The sequence below is a fragment of the Hippoglossus stenolepis genome, chromosome 18 (genome assembly GCF_022539355.2).
Source record: "Hippoglossus stenolepis isolate QCI-W04-F060 chromosome 18, HSTE1.2, whole genome shotgun sequence".
NCBI classification, from domain to species: domain Eukaryota; kingdom Metazoa; phylum Chordata; class Actinopteri; order Pleuronectiformes; family Pleuronectidae; genus Hippoglossus; species Hippoglossus stenolepis.
Window position 1 is genome coordinate 565,482 of NC_061500.1, and position 23,946 is coordinate 589,427.

General features: G+C 46.0%; 3 protein-coding genes across 5 annotated transcripts; 2 read left to right on the forward strand and 1 right to left on the reverse strand.

Annotated features, from left to right (window-relative positions):
• Positions 1-324: 324 nt before the first annotated feature.
• Positions 325-4,582, forward strand: LOC118126024 (thyrotropin receptor). The gene is made up of 11 exons (XM_035185165.2): positions 325-504; positions 573-644; positions 716-790; positions 1,117-1,191; positions 1,365-1,439; positions 1,522-1,599; positions 1,720-1,788; positions 1,954-2,031; positions 2,172-2,360; positions 2,756-3,779; positions 3,846-4,582. Exons 1-11 carry the CDS (start codon positions 347-349, stop codon positions 3,984-3,986), a joined length of 2,034 nt encoding a protein of 677 aa, XP_035041056.2. The 5' UTR covers positions 325-346; the 3' UTR covers positions 3,987-4,582.
• A 344-nt stretch (positions 4,583-4,926) lies between these two features.
• Positions 4,927-7,162, reverse strand: pomk (protein O-mannose kinase). Its single transcript, XM_035141511.2, has 3 exons — positions 7,037-7,162; positions 6,061-6,336; positions 4,927-5,971 (listed from the first exon to the last, which is right to left on the reverse strand). Exons 2-3 carry the CDS (start codon positions 6,328-6,330, stop codon positions 5,201-5,203), a joined length of 1,041 nt encoding a protein of 346 aa, XP_034997402.1. The 5' UTR covers positions 6,331-6,336; positions 7,037-7,162; the 3' UTR covers positions 4,927-5,200.
• A 320-nt stretch (positions 7,163-7,482) lies between these two features.
• Positions 7,483-23,752, forward strand: pam (peptidylglycine alpha-amidating monooxygenase). 3 transcript variants are annotated; one of them, XM_035141482.2, is made up of 27 exons: positions 7,483-7,637; positions 9,113-9,239; positions 9,312-9,441; positions 9,642-9,765; positions 10,421-10,478; positions 10,708-10,795; positions 10,929-11,020; positions 11,338-11,421; positions 11,781-11,829; positions 12,073-12,140; positions 12,251-12,331; positions 12,422-12,498; positions 12,760-12,863; positions 13,398-13,585; positions 13,695-13,754; positions 14,905-15,180; positions 16,352-16,478; positions 16,803-16,919; positions 17,361-17,433; positions 17,685-17,895; positions 18,726-18,929; positions 19,257-19,372; positions 19,514-19,610; positions 19,833-19,883; positions 21,179-21,433; positions 21,548-21,607; positions 21,752-23,752. In XM_035141482.2, the coding sequence occupies exons 3-27, from the start codon at positions 9,347-9,349 to the stop codon at positions 21,928-21,930; spliced, it is 2,934 nt and encodes a 977-aa protein (XP_034997373.1). In that variant the 5' UTR covers positions 7,483-7,637; positions 9,113-9,239; positions 9,312-9,346; the 3' UTR covers positions 21,931-23,752. The 3 variants fall into 3 exon arrangements, with proteins under 3 accessions (XP_034997373.1, XP_034997374.1, XP_034997375.1); XM_035141483.2 differs by having other exon boundaries at positions 9,317-9,441; XM_035141484.2 differs by lacking the exon at positions 14,905-15,180.
• Positions 23,753-23,946: the final 194 nt, after the last annotated feature.

Here is a 23,946-nt window from a genome sequence, read left to right on the forward strand (position 1 = left end):
TCTGACAGGGACGAGTGTGAGGGACAGTCTGGTCCTTGTGACGTTCTAAGTTAAAGCTCTTTATTTACTTCAGGTTTATTCAGAGTTCATCGATGCTGCTGAACAAAGGGATTTAAAGTAAAGTCGGGTGAAATGGATAAAATAAAGAAGAGTTGAATTTAAACCTAAGCTGACGACATCTGTATGAAACAGACACATTGTTTACCTGTTTTATTTTGAAGGTCCTAACCAGAAGTGGCAGCTTGTTAAATCTGATCCCTCTTCACCAAACTCTTCCTCCTCCTCCTCCTCCTCCTCCTCCTCCTCCTCCTCTGTCTCTGTTCAGCATCAAATCTCTGCTCTGACCATGAATCTGAGTCTCCTGTCCGTCCTCTCCGTCCTCGTCCAGCTGTGTCTGTCTGTGGATCCCTGTCCAGCTGAGTGTCGGTGTGACTGGGACGTCCTCAGTGTGTCCTGTGTGGGAGCTGAGCTCTGGCCTGGTTTCCACTCCAGCACTCAGGAGGTGTAAGTGAAAGCTGCTCTGACTCCGACCTCCGCTCCGGACTCCAGTCTGAGATGTGCTTGTGTTTCAGGTGGCTCGTCGGGTCCAGACTTTCCTCTGTTCCTCAGAACGCCTTCGTCAACCTGCTCAACGTCTCTCACATGTAAGACTCTCTGTGTTTCGTCCTGGGACTTCATCACAGAACTGGCTTTATGTTGTGACTTGTGTTTTCAGATACATCTCTGAGGATGATTCTTTAAGACGCCTGGAGAGACATTCTTTCCACAACCTGTCCAGACTCACACACATGTACGTAACAGTTTTATTAAAGCACCACTGTGTCACTTTGACTGAGCAACAGCGCCCCCTGCAGCCACACATGATGATTAACTCTATATATCTCATTAAAGTAGGAGGTAGAAAGTCTAGAAGTTCTAGAAACAAGTTTGTGAAAAATTACACTCACTGCAAATCTGGTGGAACATGTGGCTAAACAGCAAGTATAACAAGCAAGTGTGTGTCTGTGTCTGTGTCTGTGTGTGTGTCTGTGTCTGTGTGTGTGTCTGTGTCTGTGTCTGTGTGTGTACGTGTGTGTGTCTATGTGTGTGTGTCTATGTGTGTGTGTCTTCTAACAGACAACTAACTGGCATCAGAACTCTGTCGTTCATCGACCAGGAGGCGTTTAAGAATCTTCCTAATTTAACGTACCTGTAAGTAAATGTGATTTTCTTGCTTGTAGTTGTTTTATATAACGACAGATAAAGTGTGTGTATAACCATGAAGTGTGTGTATAACCATGAAGTGTGTGTATAACCATGAAGTGTGTGTATAACCAGTGTGATGTGTGTGATGTGTGTGATGTGTGTGATGTGTGTGGACGCAGGGGGATCAGTAACACAGGCCTCACCTCGTTTCCTACACTTCATCATATTCAGTCCACTCAAGAGGATTTTATCCTGTAAGTTTGAAATGTGTTTTACTTCTGAAGTATGTGAAAGCTGAACTGGTGTAAACCTGTAATGCTGGTCTGTGGTTCCCAGGGAGATAGTGGAGAACATGTTCATACAAACCATTCCTGCTAATTCCTTCACTGGGATATGTGACAACGCTCTGACTGTGTGAGTTCAGCTCCAGGTTTTATCTGTCAGATCATTTGAAGTCAGATTAAGTCCGAAGTTGTACCAGTACATTTAGATTTGAAGTGTTTGGTGACTTCACGTGTGCTCCTCTGGTTCCAGCCTGTTGAACAGTAACGGTGTGAAGGAGATCCAGAGCTACGCCTTCAACGGGAGCCGGCTGGAGGAAGTGTGGGTCTATTAGAATCTTAATGAGGAGCTCTTCTGTAGGGACAACAGCTCTTATTGATATTTCTAATTGGCTGGCAGTCTGAGTTTAAAAGGTTTTGATGAAGTTTCGTTAGGATGATTGATCAGTAATGATTTGAAAAGCTCAGATCTTTGTCCTTCCTTCAGGTTTCTTCACAGGAATGTGGATTTGGAACAAATCGATGAATTTGCATTTGACGGTGTCATTCACGGCCCAACTCACCTGTGAGTCAATACATGAGCAGAGAAGAAACCAGTAAATCTTACTGGTGTTTTCTGAAGTCACATAATATTCTTGCATTAACCAGTAGCTTTATTTTGAAAACGCTTGATGTCTGAATGAATGGATGTGTACTCTTTGTCAGAGACCTTTCAGAAACCCAGGTTCGCTCTCTGCCTTCGAGAGGCCTGCAGACCATTGAAAAGCTCCGGGCTGAGAACACTTGGGCTCTTAAAGTGCTGCCCCCCCCCAGCGTCTTTCTGCATCTCCAGAGCGCCGCGCTGACTTTCCCCAGCCACTGCTGCGGCCTGCAACTGCTGAAAAGATGGAGGGGGTGAGGCGGAGAAAAGAAAGTGTTGGGAAACTTCTTCTTCTGTGTTTGCTTCCCTCCTGAGTTCGTCCTTCAGATTCCAGACGAGCCACCAGCTCTTCAGCAGGGGAATCATTTAGTTTGAATCTGTTTTCTCACTTTATTGAAAAACTACTTCAGTTCTGAATCTCTCATGAGCATCAATGATATATATAATTATATATATATATCACACAAACAGAGGAAGAGCAGGGTGAAAACACAACCTGGTGATAAATGACTGTGATGAATGTCTGGTTAAACCTTAATAATAATAACAATCCATTTTATTTAAATGTATAACGAGCTTCACGTTTCACATAATCTACTTTATGTTGAGGATACACTTTGTTCTATATCAGATCTCTTCTGTCTTCCAGACACACGGAGGCGGTTTTCTGTAACCTGACCCGCGGCGCTCGAGAACAACTGCAGGAATCCTCAGCAGCTCTGTCTCCGGAGTACCTGGGTCATTACTACGACGCCCCCACGTGTCCGACCGCACCGCCTCAGGCCGACGGAGTGTTTTACGTGGAGTTGGCGACGCAGCTTCTCACTGAAGGGTTTGACTTCTCGCTGTGTAACGAACTTCACGCAGATGTGGGCGGCCCCCTGTGCACGCCCCTGCCGGACGCCCTGAACCCCTGTGAGGACGTGATGAGTCAGGGGTTCCTCAGGGTGCTGGTGTGGCTGGTCAGTCTTTTGGCCATTTCAGCGAACCTGCTGGTGATCTTCATCCTGCTGAGCAGCCGACAGAAACTGTCCGTCACCCGTTTCCTCATGGGTCACCTGGCGTTCGCAGACTTCTGTATGGGGACGTACCTGCTGCTCATCGCTTCCGTCGACCTCTACACTCACTCCCATTACTACCACTATGCTATCGCCTGGCAAACAGGAAGTGGCTGTAACCTAGCAGGGGCGTTATCATTGTTTGCCAGTGAGCTGTCCGTGTACACGTTAACTTTAATCAGCCTTCAGCGCTGGCACGCCATCTTCTTCGCCATGAGGCCAGACAGGAGGATGAGGCTACGCCACGCGGCCGTACTGATGCTCGCCGGCTGGTTGCTGTGCGTGATCCTCGCTCTGCTTCCTCTGGTTGGCGTGAGCAGTTACCAGAGGGTGAGCATCTGTTTACCGATGGACACGGACACGGCGGCTGCTCAGGCGTACGTGGTCTCCGTCCTGATGATTAACGTCACAGCGTTCGTGGTGGTCTGCTTGTGTTACCTCCACATCTACTGTATGGTGCACAACCCCCAGCACCAGTCCAGCAGGTGCGACACCAGCATGGCCAAACGCATGGCCGTCCTCATTTTCACCAGCTTCCTGTGTCTGGCTCCCATTTGCTTTTACGGTTTGTCTGCAGCTTTCCACCGGCCACTGATGACCGTCACCGATTCCAAGGTGAGACTCTAATTGATCCAGATTTCTGAGTGAGAGAATCAAGTGTGACTCCTGTTTCCTCCTCAGGTGCTGCTGGTTCTTTTCTACCCTCTCAACTCTTGTGCTCACCCGTTTTTATACGTTATCCTGACGAAAGCCTTTCACCGAGACATCCGGATGCTGCTGAGCCGGGTGGGACTGTGTCAGTGGAGAGCACATCTCTACTGAGGTATCACCCCCCCCACATCCCAGAACAGAGGTTCAGGACTCACCAGGCTGCGAGACGCCCTGACGCTGCCTGGACATGGGATCACTCTTTTCATGTGGTTGTAGATTTGAAGAGCAACATTTTCTCTCCTATATAAAGGAAACTGTAAATGTCAATAATCTCCATTATTGGATTCACTGTCATCAAGTTGAACCAAACCCTGTGTTGCCTATATTTTCATATTCTTGTATCAGAAAACTCCAAGTTAAAGAGTAATGCTGAACTGTAGATCAGATAACAAGACCTAGAGGGCGCTGTTCCTCAGTAAAAGTTACATAGTGTTGCTTTAATGCCTTGTTTTTTAAGTTCCTGGATCAAAATCCAGTTTGATGGCTTCCAGTTCCAAGTTTCTGTTTTCATATTCAGAAATCAATTTGTGTTTGCACAGAAATCCTCAATTTCACACAATTTCATCCACATTACTAAGTTTTATTTCTGCAGTTACGCCTTCTGTCCAGCCTCTGAATCAGAGACTTGTGTAAACTGGTCTCGCTCTAGTTTGAAAACTCTGGGTTTGTGTTTCAGTCTGAACAGAAACTGAGACTTTAGTAAACGATGACACGTTCTCTTCCTGATTGGTTCTTATCAGTCACATGACTCGACGACCAGCAGTGAACACAAAGCGTCGCTAACACTTCCTGTCAGTTACAGTTCCACCTCGTCGTCAAAGAGAAATCACTGCTCCTCCTTCAGAGGAGTATCTGTTACTAAGCAACCAGGAGACGATCCCACATGTGTTTGTTTACTGATAAGGAACCAGAGCGCTCGTGTGGACAAAGGTCATATTAGCTCGAAACAAAAGATGTATTAGTATGGATGTTTCCTTAGAGTGCATGATGACGTCACGTGTGAAAACAGTAACACAATCCTGATAATGTGTCCTGATAAAAAAATAAAAGATTTTTTCAAGTAACAAAACAGTTTTTATTAAAACTGCAACACTGTCAAACTGTAGCTTGAACATTCATGTATGTCAGTGGCTGTGAGTCTGAGTCCCAAACCTTTACAGCTGGTGCTGAGTTAAAGAGGATTTAATGAGTCCTGAATCCTTGAGGGTCAGACGACATCTCAGGGACCAAATCTCATCAAAGACAAAAACGTTGAGACCATGTGGGTCAGAAAGTCGACATGTGGATGGTCGTCGAGCTGATCTCTAGTTTTCAGAGTCATTCTTCTACAGCATGTCTCTGATTCCAGCAGCGTCTCGGACCATGCTGCTGTAGACTGATCTGTACACCTTTAAAACGTCCTGAGCCGAGGGCCGCAGCCTGGGGTCCGTCTTCTTACACTCCTCGTGGATCTGAAAGAGATGGAAGTGGACTAAATCTCCTCCGGGAACTCTCCCCATCAGGAACCATGTCACGTCAGGGATCTTCCAGATATCCGTCTTCTCGTCGTACCCGGGCATGAGCTCGTCGGAAAATGGCTTCTCCTCGTTCACGAATGGCCAAAGCTGCTCCGGAGCTACAAAGTCCCCTGTGAGCTCTCTGTGGCCACATCTCACCAACGTGCCTCTGGATTGGTCCACCTCAGGCAGCGCGTCCAGATCGTTGACCACCAGGTGAAAGTCGCTCGTCAGCAGCAACTGGGAGAGCGTTTTCTCGAGGCTGTTGGAGTCGCACATGACCCGCCGCCCGGCCGGGCTGTTGTGGAGGTAATGGAGGATGGAGACGTAGTCCGTCGCCAGCCTCAGTCGTGTTTGCCACGTGTTGTGTTGCTGGTGCTGCTCTTGTGCAAAAACAGCGTCCAAGTTGAGCAAGGAGCCGAGCGGTTGGTGCTCTGTGACCAGGGTGTGGTCTTCAAGGCAAAATCCCACCAACTGCACCACCTGGGGGCCCTGCAGAGCCTGTAGCATGGACAGTCCATGGAGAAAATCCTCCAGGTAATCCAGAGAGGACAGTTTGGACAGCGCCACCTTCTGGGCTCTCCACTCAGCCAGAAAGACCTGAGGACAGCAGAGTGGACGCTGAGGTTAGTGAGTGGAGAGATGAAGCTGCTCTAGAACATCAAAATCATTTTAAAAAGAGCGTCTACCTTCTTCACAGCTCCCTGGCCAATCAGCTTCAGCTTGCGGACTTCTGCTCTTATCTGTGAACACTGGAGCCACGGAGTGCAGTTCTTCATCAACACCATCTTAAAGTGTCGAGGCAAACAGCCGCCATGAGAGGGCGCCAGCAGTTCATCGGTCTGATACACTGACTCCAGATAAAGGTAGATCAAGACGTTGCTCATGAGCAAGGCAGCGAGGCACACAGCCGCCACTGGAACGCCGTGGGAGAGAGTACGACTGCTGCTGCGCCCCATGATGCTCTGCACGTGAAATAAAAAAAAAAAAGAGAATTCAAAGTACAGCAGAGAACATGGAGGAGGAGCTGAAAGCTACACTGTGTAACTTTCATGGAACAGCGCCCTCTGCAGGCACACGCGGCGATTCATTCTTTTGAGCGAAAAAACTAAGTATCAATGTTTTTACATACATTTTTTGATATTTTCTATAGTGTCACTATGATACAGACTAATCAGCCAATCAGAGCGCAGGACTCTGTGAAGGTTCACGTAGCAGTGAGGAGCTCCTGTTGTTTACACACGACTGTACGAACTCACGACTACAAGACTCCCGACAAGTAGCTACAAGACAAGTAGCTGGAACTTGGCTTTAAGGGACGTCTGTCGTCATGGCAACAGTAACAGCCACATAGTTTCCTGAGGGAGGGTGGTCCTCACGTGTGGCTGCAGGGGGCGCTGCAGCTCAGTGACAGTTACATAAATGATTTTCTTCTAAACACGCCCATAAAGATAATTAAAGAGTTCTTCTTGAGAAATACTGAGAGAATCAAACTGCCCCAACAGATGAAACAGCTGTTCAGTCTGATCAGAGAGAGAAGATCAAAGCTTTTCTAACTTTTCTTCAGAGTCTCGTTTGATGTTCGCAGCACGCGCCATGAAACCAACGCCAAACCACGACACGAGACAAACACGTGACGTCCATCAGGGACATTCACCAACGTACCTGCGCAACCACCGGTTCACATGGCAACAACACCCGGGAGACACCTCGTCACAACACCTGTCCCCTGTTAGCATCAGGTTAGCATGATCTCCGTTAGCCTCCGGAACTACAATACAACTTCCGGTCACGTCTTACACAATAAAAGCTCCGGTAAGAAGAGCCGAAGAAGTTGATAAAATAAGAAAATATTTCATTTCATCTTCCTCCAACAGTAAAAGAGCAGAAGTTCAAAATCCACCCATCAAATGAATGTGCCAGTGAGCTGTGCGCGTGCACACAATAACAGCCTTTCATTCATTTAACGGAAAACAACGGTATTATTTCCATTCGGTATTAGATTGAGTATAAACAGAAATCACACTTCCACCCATTTTAATACATATTCGTGTTTTTGAAGAGCGGATATATATGGGTGGTATAACAGTGTTTTTACTGTGAAAGGCGGAAGTATGGATGTAGCTAACTGCTATCGCTGTGGTTAGCCCGTCAGTCTGACACACAGACAGTGAGACAGACAGTGAGACAGACAGGCAGTGAGACAGTGAGACACACAGTGAGACACACAGACAGACAGACCCGGACCTGCTGCTGCGGGGAACAGGTAGAGCTTCTTCTCTTTTAAACGCTCACTTTAACTTTTCAAATTAACATCAGCTTCACTTCCGACATTTGGAAACGAACGCAGCTCGGCTGTGACGTCGTGTTGAACCTGTCAACACGCAGCTAGCGTTAGCTCGTGTAGCTTCTGATGAGCAGGTTGCACTGGAGCTACATCACAGTTAGCTTCCTGCATGTTCACATGTCGTTCACATGTCGTTCACATGTTGTTCACATGTCGTTTACATGTCGTGTGGCGGTTTGCTCTGCGTCAGGTGAAGATGAAGATGATGATGATGAGGCTCATTTCCTGTTGTGACATATGTGTCTCTGACATGAGGACGCACTGACCACCGGTGAGTGATGTGAACGTGCTAACTCCCCTGGAGCCTCCTGACCCGCAGCCCAGATGTGTGGAACCGCAGCCCAGATGTGCGGTTCCTCTGACCCGCAGCCCAGATGTGCGGTTCCTCTGACCCGCAGCCCAGATGTGTGGTTCCTCTGAACCAGCTGTTGCTGCTCAGATCAACGTGATGTGAGGATGAGGATGTCGGAGACATGTTGAGTGTGACGTCCTGCTGGTTTACGTGCTGGGGGCCATGAGAGGGATGAGCCTTGTTTCCATAGTTTCAGCCATCATCTCCTCAGAGGGTTGTGATGTCACAGCTGCTGCTCCTCCTCCTCCTCCTCCTCCTCCTCTCCCTTGTTTTAACTGTTGTCAGCGATGAGTCACCAGCTCAACATCTCAATAATTCTCCCTCTGCGAGGTAAAGGGGGCTGCTTTGTTGACTGTCACATCTTAGTTTGATTCCTCTGGTTGTGTTAGACTTGTGTTGTTTGTGTTGCAGTACAACGATCATGGGTTCACAAGGATATTAGATGTTTTTATGATGTTTGCTTCAGTGTAATAAAGAGCCATTAAAGATGAGTTATTTCTGGATCAGATAAAAACAGACATTTCTACAATGGTTGTCTGTTTTCATCTGTTTCCATCACTGTCAAGTCCAAGAGAGCAGAGAGAGAGAAACGTGGAGTCGGTATTGTGTTGTGTTTGTTTGTCAGCAAGTTTGCTCAAAATCACCTGAACAGATTTTCAGTCGAGTCGGTGGAAGAATGAGACATGTTTGTGTGTCTGTCCGTTTGTTAGTGTGTCAGCAGGATAACTACGGAAGGAGTTGGTATTATTTGTGCTTGTTCACGCAGCAAAGCCTCGTTGTGTTGATTGATGCTGATCTGTGAAGACAGTAGGATCAGGCTCTGACTGACTGTCGAGTGTTGTGCTGGAGCGTTTTGATGAAGAGGGACCGGAGGTGGAAGACAAAGCTTTTTGATTTATCAGTGTATCTTCACGTGGACCCTCACCTATGATCATGAGCTCTGGGAAAACAGAACGAGATCACGAATAATAAAATGCATTTACAGAACCTGCTGTGTTAGACTCAGTGCTGGGTTTCTTTTAACACACGTGCTCTTTTCCAGGTGGTTTCTCCTGACAGACTCTGGAACCGTCTTAGCTACTGGAAGGAATCGAGCGTGAACAGCGATCCGACATGTCAGAGGAGTGAGGTCGACGTTACCTTCACCTCCCTCACATCCCTACTCTCAGGTGTGATAGACTCGTGCAGTTTATCTCCCCGGTCTGTGCTGCTTTATAGCCTGACACTGTTTTACATTGCAGCTCAGGCAGCAGAACCCACTGTGCTAACCACAGGCATGATGGGCGTCCCTGCCCTGTGTGTCGTGCTGCTAACTTTCATCTGTCACAGCCGCGGCCTGGAAATACAAAACCCCTGGTACTGGTCCAAAAGGTAAGGTTCTATCCATTGAACAGACCTGAGCTCATAAAATGTATTTTTATTAATTATTATATGTTTGATCTTAGTTATTTACACATCCAATTTTACACAAGGCCTCAGATTTACCTTTTCAGGTTCCAAACCAATTTATTCACAGCTACCTGTCACATTACGTATGAATAAACCTCTCTGTGCCTGGGTTCCTCTCCAAGGTCTCAGGAAAGCATCTCGTTGGATCCCAGCGACTGTGCGTCCAGGACCAAGCAGCAGCCGGCGATAACTAACCCTCACAACTTCTCTGTGGACATCCGGATGCCTGGTGTGATCCCGACCGCGGTGAGTCTGATTCTGTGAAGCGTCCTACTGAGGGTCTGTATCCTCTGACTTCTCATGAACTGTACTTCATGCTTTACTACGGGAAGAGTCCGTGATGTCAGCTCACAGTTCGAGCTCTGTGTTACAAGAGAAGCTTTGGAAACACTGAATATGTTCATTAGAGTTGTAACGATCCGTCACTCAGATATAATGTATTGATGCGAAAGTGGAAACCTTGATAAACACACACAGGCGGTGACTGAGAGACTGAACTCACACAACACTGTTCTATTTTAGTTGCTTTTCGTGAGTTGATGTAAATGTAACTGACTGTGGAAAATGAGCGTATGATATTGTTTCATATCGATCACATCCTGAATCGTATCAAATCGTATGGAGGCAGATTTAGTGATATGGAAAACATCATATTTCTGTCCAAAGAAATGATGAAACTGTCGATTTACACCACTAGTTTTTATTTCCTCAGCCACAGCGAGCCTAATAGTTTACTGAATATTATTCACCACTCAAAATTACACACATATTCAAACTTAAATATATTCGTGTCTTTAAATATTAGTCTATGAATACTAAGAATACAATTATGTAGCTGAAACGTTCACTGTCCTCTGTCATTCAGTGACAAAAATCCTCATTTTGTTCTTCCATGTTTCAGCCGGACACTTACCTGTGCATGGCGTTTCCTGTGCCAACTAGTCGGGATGCATATATTGGTGAGTATATCTTTGAAATGTTTGTATTTGATAGATGAACATACAGTATGTAGATGTATTCAAGCAAGAAGAGACTAAGATCAGTGCTTTTAACATCTCCTGTTGTACAAAGTACCGTCAGAACTTCTCTGGACTCTGAATGATCTAAGACAACAAATCCAGCGGAGACAGGGACAGTTGCAGGTCATTAACTATTCACTATTTTAACCACCGTGCTTTTCTTCCTCAGTGGACTTCATACCTCATGCCAGTATGGACACAGTCCATCACATGCTGCTGTTTGGCTGTCAGACTCCCGTCTCCAGCAGCAGCTACTGGTAATATCAGACTTCCCAGCTCAGTGTCTACACTCTCATTACTGTAATGGCAGCAGGTGTTTGTGTTCTTCTGTGATTCTCTGTGTTTTCCGTTCATAAAGATTAATCTAGTTTGTGTCACTGCTCTGTTCAGGGACTGTGGCAGCGTACAGGGCACGTGTGAGGATGAAGCCTCCATTATGTACGCCTGGGCTCGGAACGCACCTCCTACCAAATTACCCAAAGGTTGGTCTCTCCGGACCAGAACCGAGCTTCATGTGTTCGTTGTTTCATCTGATCTGTTAGTTCTGGTTTCACGTTGTAATTTAAGGACTAAAGAATTTTGTCTGGCATACGTACGTCCTGGTGTCGTCACCTACGTGGGCGGAGTCTACCTGTACTTGACTCTGATTGGTTTGAAGACGGCGTCTGACGTGGGCGTGTTGTCAGTTGGGGGGGTGGTAGTCTTTCTGTTTGAATGGAGAAGATGAAAGTCTTTGTGAATTATCTCTCTCTGGGGTTTCATATCTTCCTCTGATCTCTGCTCTTCTCTCTGTTCCCAGATGTTGGTTTTAAAGTTGGAAGGAATTCAGGAATGTCTTACTTTGTGCTGCAGATCCATTACGGAGATGTCGCTGCTTTCAGGGGTGAGTTTCAAATGGAAGTTCAAGTTCTGACGTTTACGTTTCACGGGTGTGATTTTATGTATTTGTTTAAATCAAATTCAAGAAAGGTCTGAGGAGATCCACTGTAAACTGAGTCACCAGTTTATTAGAAAGTCCTGCAATAAAAATCATGAACCTCATACAAAACCTCTGACGCTGCATCAACGACTCCACTTGATATCTGTTTGAGGATCTACTTTATTAATCTTTCATCTGACTTCATCTGACTTCATCTGATTCATCTGACTTCATCCTGTTACGAAAGTCTTTCTAGCCAAAGATCTACTTCCCTGATTATCATCTGTGATTGCAGTGACTTACAGTTTGTTTCTGTTCTGCAGACCATCATAGAGACTGCTCAGGCCTCTCTTTGAGAATGACATCCAAGCCGTAAGTGTTTTCTCGAAAGCATCAACCTTTCTCCTGAATCTGAATGAAAAGCTCTTACTGGAGGAAATTGAAAGTTTGTGTCTGTGGAGTTTGAATCAGAGCCGCTCGGCGTTTATCTTGTTTTTACTGAGCACCAGAAACAGTGTACATGTAGAGAACAGGAATGGGAAGGAAACGTAGTATGAGGCTGAATCTTTGCAGCCGGCTCTCCTCTAACTGTGGCTCTGTGTGCACTTCTCAAAGGCAGCCGTTCATCGCAGGGATATACCTGCTCATGTCCGTGGACACCGTCATCCTGCCTGGAAAAAAAGGTGTGATTTTCATTTTGGCTTCACTTTCGGGAGCCACCATGTCGTCCATCTTTATTTTTAGTCTGCACATTTAAATACTGCTGTCGTAACTTTTTATTTCCTTTTGTTAGTTACAAATGCAGACGTGGCCTGTGATTACTCTTCATATCCCATCTACCCATTTGCCTTCAGGACCCACACACATCACCTGGGTGAGTCACAGCCGAGAGTTGAGTCCATTTCAGAGAAGCTTCCGTCTCTTTAGTGTCGGGTTCAGCATCATCTGGATGTTTCTGTTGCAGGTAAAGTGGTCAGCGGCTACAGGATCCGAAACGGGAGGTGGAGCCTGATTGGACGACAGTCCCCACAGTTACCACAGGTACATTATCACATCACACGGCAGCTGATTGGTTAAAAGCACGTAACCATGGGTAACCATGTCATACCGTTCCCTCTCCTCATTTCCTGTCTGCTTCGGTTTCACGTCATAACCCGCTGTTTGCTGTTGCCTGGGACCTTGAGCGAGCAGTTTTTATCTTAGCTTAGCTCAGGTTAGCACAGTGACTATGAACTGGGGAAACAGCTGGTCAGGCTCTGTCTGTAGATTGAACACTCAGCAGTGAATGTGATTTCTCTCCAGGCTTTTTATCGTGCCAACCCGGAGGTGGACGTGAAGTACGGTGACACCGTCGCTGCCAGATGTGTTTTTACTGGTGAGGGCAGAACCTCCAAAACGTACATCGGGTGAGTTCTGTTGTAAAAACAGTTTGAAAACATTTTGATGAGAATTCTGGGAAAACACGATGCTTGTGAAAGAATAAAGTAACATGTCATCCCCAAAAATGACTATTTAATTTTTACTGTTGTTGAGAAAGAAAGATTGAGAATGAGAGAGGTCGTGTTAGATATGAAGGTGCTCTCCTGAAAGTTCTACAGAATCAACTGAACTCCACCACTGAGGGATCACACAGGGGAAGAGGGGGGACTGTGACTTCCTGCCTCGGGGTGCACACCTCCTGCACCTGACTGAGGTAGTTCAGGTAGACCGGTGCTGTGCTGGTAGACGAGCAGTAGTAACCTGTGAGGTGAGCAGCATCAGACAGGAGAGAGTAATGAGTCACATGAGCTGGGTGGTTGAAGACCAGAAAGGCTGCTGCATTGCAGAGGTTTGACTTTGCATCCCTGCAGCTCTGCCAGGAGGACGTTACAGTACGAGATAACCAGCGATAATATGTAGATATGTATTAATCCACACGTACTCTTCTGTTTTCTATGCAGAGGCACCTCTGATGATGAGATGTGCAACTTCTATATAATGTTCTACATGGAAAGCAAACATGCAATCCCCTACATGAGCTGCATGGAGACGGGCTCCAAAGAGCTGTTTCAACACATTCCAGCTGAGGCCAATGTTCCCATCGCTGTCGATCCTGATCACTCAATGATGCATATGGGGAAATCACCAGGTACGAACGCTGACCCCTGACCCCTGACCCCTGACCCCTGACCCATCAAACCGACTTCACCTAATGAAGCATTTTATACACAACATGAATCTCTCCTTGTCTTATCCAGATGATCAAGATGACAGGTCTGTGTTGGATGCAAACCAAGCAGGGCAGACTGTGGATCAGGGTGAGTTACCAGGACTACTGGGTTATTACAACTACACTGGTATTTTAAAGTCAATAAAATACTGTCGTGTTTTGTTATTTGCAGTCACAAATAATAGGAGACATAGTGGACGAGTATAAATTCTGTTGGATTCACTGATGCTATTTCTGATTGTCAAGTTTTGCTGAAAAGCAAACGTACTCACGGCACAGATATAATTTACAAGAGCCACAAGTAAGAATGTAGTGGCAGAAAACCATGGCCTCAGATTTAGAGGTCAAACTGCCCCATTGCATGCTGGGTGTTACTGTCAGATGAGGTGAACAGAGCCACATCATCTGCAGGAAACAGAAATGGAGGAGCCTGAACTGGACTCACAGGATCACTGAGGAGTTACAATCTGCTGCAGCTCAACGCCAACTGGGACGTGTTTAGTAGAATATGGACACAACTACTCCGGTCATCCAAGGACTGAATTGTTTGTGGAAACGGCGCCTGTATCCCGTTCTCCTGCAGGATCTGAACAAAGCGATTCTCTCAAGATCTTGGAGCTGGAGTTCAACAAGGACACCTCCAACTGGTCTTTCCATGGTCCAAGGGTGGAGCATCCAAACATGGGGCTGGTTACACATAACAAAAGTCCTAGGAGTTACTCCAGACACTAATTTGAGAGGGTTCCACTCAACTAACCTCTTTGCTCTGAAGATGGCTGGTCCGATCTTTAATCTCTTCACATGCTTTGTACAAGGATGTTTTCCTGGTTGTGTTGAAGAGAGGGCGGCAGCAGGCTTGGTGCATAGCCCACAGACGTCACTGTACTCAGACGACTGGGTGATATGTGCTAACCAGCCCAGGAGGACGGAATTTAGTTACATCAGTCATGTTGGGTCCGTGGGGAGGAAGAGGAAGAGGAAGAGGAAGAGGAAGAACATCTTGAATGCATCAGCTCTGCAAAGTCCTTTATGTCACGCAGCATCTACCAAAACTCTAACACCAAAATGGTTAATGGACAAAAACGATATATTGTGCTTTATCTTTTCGGTGTCCTAACTAATCACTTCACCAGCCTTCCTAACAACACCACAGCATTTGCTTTGTGTAGCAAGACTTTCCTCCTATTCCTTGTACTTTATTTCCACTCTTTTCTGTCCTTCTCTGTCTGTCTGTGCAGGTGACCTCTATTCTCTTATGTCCAAGCTGCTAGGCCAGAGTAACGACATAGTTCACGTTCATAAGTTCAACCCCAACGAGATGCAGAGAGCCCAGGCGGAGCTGGTGGCTCAGATTGATAGCTTAATGCAAACCAAAGGTCTGGGCTCTCCCAGTGCCACACTAGCCTTCCACACCAGGGAGGACCCTGTTTTGGTGAGGGACAGAGTCCACAGGTTCCACCAGCTTGAGGCCACGGCCAAGTCCCCAGGAAGCAAGCTGGTAGCTGAAGGACAAGGTGGGTCCTGGATGATATTTTATTGTTGTTGTTGTCAGTGGTGCTGAAAAGATCCCCTTTTTATTTTTGCATGCAAGTAAAGTAATTCAAACCAAAGACGAATAGATTAATGGGATCGTACTTTTTTAGATTTTCTCTCTCGCTGTTTCATCCTTTGTTTCCTTATTTCTGTCGCCTCTCTGCTCGTCTGGTTCTTTGTTGCCATTCAGGGATGTGTTACTCAAACCCCCCCACCCTCGCAGCCCTGTGCTATTTTCAGTCTGAATGTCTGATAATCATTCATCTTCCCCATGGAAACAGCTGAAACACATGTTTGCTCTGGCGTCAGTGCAGCGGCTTGATTGTTTAAATAAGGTTTCTTACAACAAACAAGATTAATGTTCATCCTTGAAATCCAGCAAACATTCTGAATGTCCACCGACAAAAGAACACGGTGGTTGATCGCTGTGTTTCCCTGCTCATAATCTTAGTGTTTTATTAAGGTTCGAGTCCTGCCGTGTTTACGAGCTAACACTTCCTCTTGGCTGCAGAATGGTGTGACTCCATTTGCAGAAATGTATATTGCATAACACATGTGCATGCAAGTCCTTGTGCGTTTGCACCAAACCAGAAACCTGGTGATAGTTATACTAGAGATCAAAACCTTGACAAGTGAGTGAGTGGGTGGATGACGACGCCTCTGAGTTCACATAACGAACAAAGTCAAAAGTCCTGGGATATCCAAAAAGAGAAGGCAAGAAGAAATCAAGTCCATGAACCTGCTGCTACAAACCTGGATCCAACCAAGATGTTCTCCACAAACGACAACAGGCCAAAGAGGAGGTCTTCAGAAGAAGAGAAGTGGGAAATGCTCTTTGTGTCCAGAATGGAAACACAGTGAGAGCAGAGAGAGGAACTTAGAGGAAACCACTTCCTCACACTGGTGAACCCTCTTCCGGCTGATGAGTCCATCTCTTCTTCCACTTTTCAGTTGGTAAAAGACAAAACTGCATTTCTGCCTCAAGTCATCTCAACCATCGTGATACTGGTTAATGTGTCACAATGTGTCACTGGTTAATCTAGAGTAATGCACCAGTCCTGTTCATGTTAACTCACTGAAACGTGTGTGTGTGTGTGTGTGTGTGTGTGTGTGTGTGTGTGTTGTGTGGTGTGTGTGTGTGTGTGTGTGTAGATCATCTGGAGCTTGTGTCGGCGTGGCCACAGAGTTCTCTGCAGCTCGGTCAGGTGTCAGGACTCGCCCTCGACTCAGATTCTAACGTGGTCATCTTCCACAGAGGGGACCACCGCTGGGGGCCGGAGTGAGTCCTCTGTCTGTCCATTAAACAGAATAATCTTTTATGTGTATTTAATATTGATGCAGATTGAAAGTGGTTCATCTCCACATTGTTTCTCCAGCTCAGCAGCTGTTTGTAGAGACGTTAGCAGTTTGACAGAACAAAATTAAAACCAGTTAAAATCGCTGTTGAAGAAAAGCCCTTTCTTATTATTGAACTATTCTCCCTCGTTGGCTTTTCTTGCCTCCTTCTGTTTATCTGCGGCCTCCAGAGTCAGTGGATTACAGAGCAGTGAGCAGGAAGCTTCTCTAATGAATGTTCTCACACATGGTCTCCCTTCTTCTTCAGCTCCTTCAGCAGCCAGGCGAGATACCAGCAGAGGTCCCTGGGTCCGATCCAGCAGTCCACTATTTTGGTTGTGGATCCAGGCAAAGGCAACATCCTGAAGGCTTCAGGCAGAAACATGTCAGTCACTATTCGTGTCTCTGTCATGAGTATCACACTGATTTCACGTGAACGTCCCCAACAAAGTGAACATGTACACTAGCACGGGGCTCAGAGACGTTAAACCTCTGCTGATGGTTAAGAAAGTGGGAAAAAAGGATCAGATTGAACTGGTTCTTTCTTGGATCCCACCACAAAGTGTGTTTTCATAATGCTGACAACAACCAGGTTAGAAAACATAAGCTCTCTGTCAGTTGAGCTCTCATCTCGCTCTACTCACAGGACGTGAGAAAGGTCATGTTTAAAACTCTTCTGCCAACCTTTGGTCCAATTAACCAATCACAGGGAGGAGAGACACATCTGATGATTTGAAGTGTGCACAAAGATGAGTCTTGTGTTGTTTCTTTAGTACATCGTGCTCTGAGTGAAAACCCATAATGATGCATCTGTGTGATTCTGCAGGTTTTATATGCCTCATGGAATAACGACAGACAAAGAAAATAATTACTGGGTCACTGACGTGGCTCTTCATCAGGTGAGATGCTCCAGCCGCCGCATGATAACAGGAAAATGATCTTTATGCTTTATAAAGTTTGGATTTGTCTTTGTCCCTCTATCAACCGTCTAGAATCCTCAGGTCTGCTTGAAAATAGAATCTATAAATAATTCTTAAACTCAAATAATCAAATTTAGAATTCATGACAGCCTGAGGTTTAATAAACGGCTCAAACACTTGTGCACGTGGTGAAACCCGACCAATGACGCTTCCTGTTCTCTGCTCATCAGGTGTTAAAGGTGAGCGGTGATGGCGGAGACAGAACGTTGCTGACGATAGGAGAAGCGTTCACACCAGGAAGTGACAGCAGCCACTTCTGTCAGCCCACTGACGTCGCTGTGGACACTGACACAGGAAACATCTTCGTGTCTGACGGCTACTGTAACGCCAGGATACTGAAGTTCTCCGCTGACGGCAAATACCTGTCTGAGTGGGGCGCAGGTAGAAACACACTCATTCTCAAAAGCTGTTTTTAGACATGAACTGAAGTCTGCACATGTTCCTGACGTGTTCCTGACGTGTTCCTCACATGTTCCTCACATGTTCCTCACATGTTCTGCAGGTTCTCTCTGTGAGAACAAATGTCTGAGTCAGTGTCTCTGGACATGTTCTGGATCTTCTCCTGCAGCCTCCTAGTAAAATGTGTGTAACATGTCAGAGTGAGTCCATGTGAGGACACAGCAGGACAATGTGTGGAAGCTTCCCAGCGAGCGAGTGGACGTGTTGATGAGGTTTCTAACACGTGACGGACGTGAAACTGGAAGAACACAAAGATCTCAGGATGAAGAAGAGGAGCCGTACACGTAGAAGACGAAGACGTCCACTTGGAAACACGAGGAGGTTCCAGAGCTTCTGGTGATGAGGGCCGACGCCGGTGTGGATGAGCTGTAAACAACAACACTGATCTTTCCACAGCAGAGTTTATACGTAATGTCCGGCCCCCTGCTGCTCTACAGGCTCCGCCTCCTGCTGCTCTACAGGCTCCGCCCCTCGCCTGGATGTTCCCACATGTTCCTGTTTGAAGGAGTCGACCCGACAACCTGCTGCTGCTGCTTCACAAACACTAACTACACAACACGTCAGGAACAACATTTCACTCAGTTCATGTCTGAAAACAGCTAAAGACGACGACAAGATCGATTTATTTTTGAGACTGAAAAGTGTCCATGTTTTGTGTTGTTTTGTGTTGTTTTGTGTGATAATTTGTGATGCGATGAGTCTTTGAAATCTGCTCGTATTCAGCTTTGTGTGGTTTCATTCCCTGTGTGAAGGTTCGTCCGACAGGAGGAGGCGCGTGGCGTTCCGGGTTCCTCACAGTCTGGTGTTCCTCCCTGACAGACGGGAGGTTTGTGTTGCTGACAGAGAGAACGGACGTATTCAGTGCTTCATCGCTGAAACAGGAGAGTTTGTTAAAGAAATCAAGAAAGAGGAGTTTGGGGGGGAAGTGTTTGCCATCAACTACAGTCCTGCAGGAGGTGAGTTTGAACCAGTCGATGCTCAGCACTGCTTTTTGGATTTAAACATCTTCTCACATGAAATGTAGCACTTCTTACTCAATTAATAAAGATTAAAGGGTCGATGCAGCAATTCAATAAGTTCACCTCAGTTTATTCATCATAGTTTAGTTCTACTTGAATCCCTTTAATCTGCAATGAGCTCGGCGAGAGGGGCGGAGCTCAGGTTGTTCAGACGAAGCCCTGAGCGCAACTTGAGATGCTGTTGAATTGCATGATGGGAAATGTTGGATCCAGTGTTTGAAGCTTGATCTGTGTGTGTGTGTGTGTGTCTGTGTGTGTGTGTAGATGGCTTGATCTTTGCAGTAAATGGAAAATCTCCGTATCACTCGGCTCCACTCAGAGGTTTTGTCATAAATTATTCAACCAAGGATATTTTGGACACGTTCAGCCCTAAGACAGAGGTACACACACACACACACACACACACACACACACACACACACACACACACACACACACACACACACACACACACACACACACACACACACACACACACACACTCGACTTTTGGATTAAACTTAGTGTTTCTTCTTTTGCAGGAGTTTATGATGCCTCATGACATCGTTGAAACCAGGGACGGAAGCGTGTTTGTTGGAGACGCAGGCACCAATTCAGTCTTCAAGTTCACCAGCGAGAGTAAGTTCAGCTTCATCCGTCTTCATGGTCCTCTTATGGGCTGGGGTTGTATGGGCACCTAAACTAAAGGTGTCCAGGAGGATCCTGACTGCCCAAACCACCTCAACTGTCCCGTGTGGACATGAAGCAGCAGCGGTTCTACTCTGTCTTTAAGTCTGAGAATGATCTCATCACTTCAGACTTTTCGTTTACTGAATAATAAGATAATTCTTAATTTTCCAGAGTTCCACCGCTCTGTGAAGAAAGCTGGCATCGAGGTTCAGGAGCTTGAAGGTGAGTTTGTCTCAGATTCAACGTGTTGATGAACACTGAGGCTGCGGATGTTGGAACTTGATGTCGGTACAAAGCAGAGCGTTGTTTCGTGTTCGAACCCTGAGGCCGGAGACATACTTGCTCTTAACTACGCGTACGTGTGCGCATGATGGCTGCCTCGCGTATCCTGCGTCCATTTGGAGCGTCGGTTGTGCAGGTCGACGGGGACGCCAGATGCAATATGCACTTGACCTGCAGGGGCAGTGTAGCAGTGGTATAGGGAACGTGACAGGGGGATTGGCTCACTGCGTGTGTTGTGGTGCATCGTCATCGGGCTAAACCGGTGCAGCAAATCATCGTCCTGGCGGACATTCGAAAATACTGGTGGTGTTCTTCATCATCAATTTCTCGCCTTGGCAGAGCGAGAGAAACGTTTTGTCCATTGTCACGGCGAGCTTGATTTACAGGCCTTACACACTACGATGGCGCCGCTGTCTCTTTTTCTGCTGTGATCTCAGAATGAACTAAATAGTAACATCGAGTATCGCCATGTTTATTGTTTACATCATGCAAATCCAGAAGTTCTATACGCTCTGATTTCTCCGGTGTGCCCTCTAGTGGCATCCTCCGGTAACACGCAGAGTACATCGGCAAGTATGTGAACAACTACGTTTGCGTAGACAGCCGGCTGCGTCGTGAGCGTAGTTGTTCACATATACTTGCGTGTTTTAACAGCAAGTATATCTCCGGCCTTAGGGCAGAGACGTACCTGTCGTGGGTTTCTGTCTTGTCCGTCCGATCTCGTGAACACGATATCTCAAGAACATTTTGAGGGAATTTCTTCAAATTTGGTAAAAACATTGGAACTGATTAGATTTGGGAGGTCAAAGGTCACGGAGACCTCACATGTAACTGAACTGGTTGGTGGAGACAAACGACCTCAGGGAGATACACTTGTGGGACACGTGTAGCCGTGACGACCGGCTGTCCTCATATATGAGATGATGATGATGTCATCGGTTTTCAGTTTATCTCTGATCACTTCTTTCTTCACACTTAACACATCTACACACAAACTTGTCTCTGGTCATTTCACACACAGTTCACAGTCGGGAGGTCAAATCAAAGGTGAGCACACGTCTTCAGGAGCAAGTAAGACGAGTGCTGTGATCTGAAGTGCTCTTACGTTTGCTTTTTGAAAAATGAAGATTTCCTTTTATCCCCAGAGAAAATAAACCAAGCTGTGGTTGTGTGTCTGCACTGGGATATAAAATACAACTGAACCCATATTAACCAAAGCTTTCCTCTCCCTGTAGAAATGGAGACGTTTGTTCAGACTAAGCTGAGACCTGAACACAACACGTTGAAGACGGCGGTCGTCAAGGAGAAACAAACCGTCGCTCAGCAGCCTCAAGCACAGAAAGAGACAGAGGAGGAGGAGGAGAAGATGAAGAGTGTGGTGAAAACAAAGAGAGGAGAGGGGGTTCTCCCCGCCGTCATCACCACGCTGCTGCTCGTCCCGCTGGTGCTCGTCATATCCATCGGTGTCTTCATCTGCTGGAGGAGAAACCGTACGTATGAGAGGACGTGAAACAAGTGAAGAGACCATCTTCTCTTGAAATGAGTGGAATGTTCAAATCTGCTCTGTGTTGATGTTTGTTCTTCATATCGCTGAATATCTCCAGATCACGGTGAGGTGAAGGGTGAACCCAGCTCTGTGGGAGGGATCCTGGGAAAAATACGAGGTGGGTCCTTCATGAGAATCGAGGATTTGTTTGTGTTGGATTGAATCAAAGTCCAGAACAAACACACGATGTTGAACATCCCGGACGGAGTGTGACAGAGTAGCTGTTGTAAACACTGCGTTCCCTCCGCTGGTGTTTCCGTAGGTAAAGCAGTCGGCGGTCTGAATCTGGGGAACTTCTTTGCGTCCCATAAAGGTTACAGTCGTCAGGGCTTCGACCAGCTGAGCACCGAGGGCAGCGACCAGGAGCGGAACGAAGAGGACAGCAGCGACTCCGAGAACGAGGAGTACTCCGCCCTGCCGCCGCCCCCGGCCTCGTCCTAGACGCTCCGCTGCCGGACGACAACCTTCTGCTTACATTGCCAAGATGTACGTTATTCATCAAGTGTAACTGTTGTGTTAGCTGCCAATCTTATTGTTTATATATTTAAATCTATATACTGTAAATACAGATACTTTGACATGATTTAGATTATTTAATGTAATTTATCTGTGATCTCCATGATGTTCTCACACGTCAAACCTTTTTCTTTTCCCCAAATCAAACGTGCAGAAGTTGAAATGATGAGAACAATCCACACGTTCAGATTCAGCCTTAAAACTACCCATGGAATCATTTTGCCTTTTTATTCAGTTAAACTTGTTTCTGGGACTTTTCCGGGAAAAAAATTATCAAGAACTTGGAGAAAATCCAGTGAAAGAGAAGTTTAGTTTTTTGGAAACGGGTACAAACTAATCTGAGCCCATCGCTGGCGCCTGTTAGGGAACCACAGGGTCTCTGTTTCCATGGTGACACTGACCAGCACAAGCAGCGTTTACCTGTAACTCAGGTACTTCAGGATTTGAGTTGTTGAGTTGAAAACAGACGTCTGGATCTGACACATGTTGATGTGGTTAAATCAACACCATGTACATGTTACTGAGCAACAGCGCCCCCTGCAGCCACATGTTGGGCTCTGTGTCTGATGAAGTGTTTTCATGTAGAAGCTCTCACTGAAACATGATCCTCTGCTTCCTGAACCTGAAGAGCTGCTGCTGGAACAAAGCCACCAAACTCTGGTTGTTAATAACTTCTGAGTCTGCAGGGGGCGCTCACAGTCTGAGGCCGAGCTGCTTTGTGTTGGTCACTGTTGATTCCTCAGTGTTTGAGTCAGAACGGATTTAAACAGGATCAGATCCAGAAATGAGAGGAGACACAGGAACAGAACCTCCACACGTCTCTTCCGTGTAGTGACGCTACACTCAGCCTCATTTCAGACGCTTACTTTGGGCCGTGCTTTTCATCCGTAACATTTCATTTGTCATTTTTGTGCCTTTTCACATCCATATTTTGCCTTTTTTCAGCACCTGCCATTACAAACGTGTCGTGGGCTTAAAAACAGCTGCTGCTAGTCGAGCTTTTCTCTTCCATCAAGTCAACTGTGTGTGTGTGTGTGTGTGTGTGTGTGTGTGTGTGTGTGTGTGTGTGTGTGTGTGTGTGTGTGTGTGTGTGTGTGTGTGTGTGTGTGTGTGTGTGTGTGTGTGTGTGTGTGAGACCAATCAAACATTGTTCAAGTCTCAAGCTCTGTATCTGTTCGTTCAGGAAGCTTCACACGACATAAACACAAGAACGAACAAATGTTCATCGTTCATGTTTTTAGTTTCGATAAATCACAAGTTCCAGTTTTTAACTACAATCTGTTATATTTCTGAGAGAATCCAACCTCATTCTGACGACTTTGTACAATGCTTGAGATTCAGCTTGAATTTATTAATGAGTCACTGTTTATAAATGATTAATTTGTGAGTAGAATGAAAAGAAAACCTGGAACATGGAGGGAGAGATGTTCAGTCCCCTGCAGGTCGTCAGAGAAAGTGCACGAGTCACAACGTAACGATTGTAAAATGCAAATATTTAGTTTATCAGATGATTCACTTCTTCGTCTTCGTCTTCCTCCGTCTTCTCAGGTTTCTTTTCTTCCGCTCTGTCGCTCGGTTCATCTCTTCACTTTGAGTGAATGCTTTTCAGCAGCATGCCATAGAAACGCATTTCTGATGTCGCAGTCAAACGTGGGCTATATGATATTTATTATTGTAACACACTGGTTTTGCTGCAAGATACTATTTTCAGTAACTATGTTATTTGTGTAATAAAGTGTCTGCAAAGCATCGTGGTGACGACTTTTCATTATTGTTGTGTCGTCACTTTCAAACCTTCTTCAATCTTTGTTTTACTCCTTTAACTTTGGTTTGGTTGAGAAATGTAATAATTCATTAAAAGTTCTCTTATTACAGTAATGAACCACATCAAACACGATTCAGATCAAAGCCTCGTGATAGGCTGGATGTTTGGATGTGACT

Coding starts and splice junctions, on each gene's coding strand:
- LOC118126024 (XM_035185165.2), top strand. CDS start 347: ATGAATCTGAGTCTCCTGTCCGTCCTCTCCGTCCTCGTCCAGCTGTGT. Junction 1,789..1,953: donor GGGAGCCGGCTGGAGGAAGT/GTGGGTCTATTA, acceptor TCCTTCCTTCAG/GTTTCTTCACAGGAATGTGG. Junction 2,361..2,755: donor CTGCTGAAAAGATGGAGGGG/GTGAGGCGGAGA, acceptor TCTGTCTTCCAG/ACACACGGAGGCGGTTTTCT.
- pomk (XM_035141511.2), bottom strand. CDS start 6,330: ATGGGGCGCAGCAGCAGTCGTACTCTCTCCCACGGCGTTCCAGTGGCG. Junction 5,972..6,060: donor GCCAGGGAGCTGTGAAGAAG/GTAGACGCTCTT, acceptor TGCTGTCCTCAG/GTCTTTCTGGCTGAGTGGAG.
- pam (XM_035141482.2), top strand. CDS start 9,347: ATGATGGGCGTCCCTGCCCTGTGTGTCGTGCTGCTAACTTTCATCTGT. Junction 12,332..12,421: donor GACCCACACACATCACCTGG/GTGAGTCACAGC, acceptor TTTCTGTTGCAG/GTAAAGTGGTCAGCGGCTAC. Junction 13,586..13,694: donor GCATATGGGGAAATCACCAG/GTACGAACGCTG, acceptor TGTCTTATCCAG/ATGATCAAGATGACAGGTCT.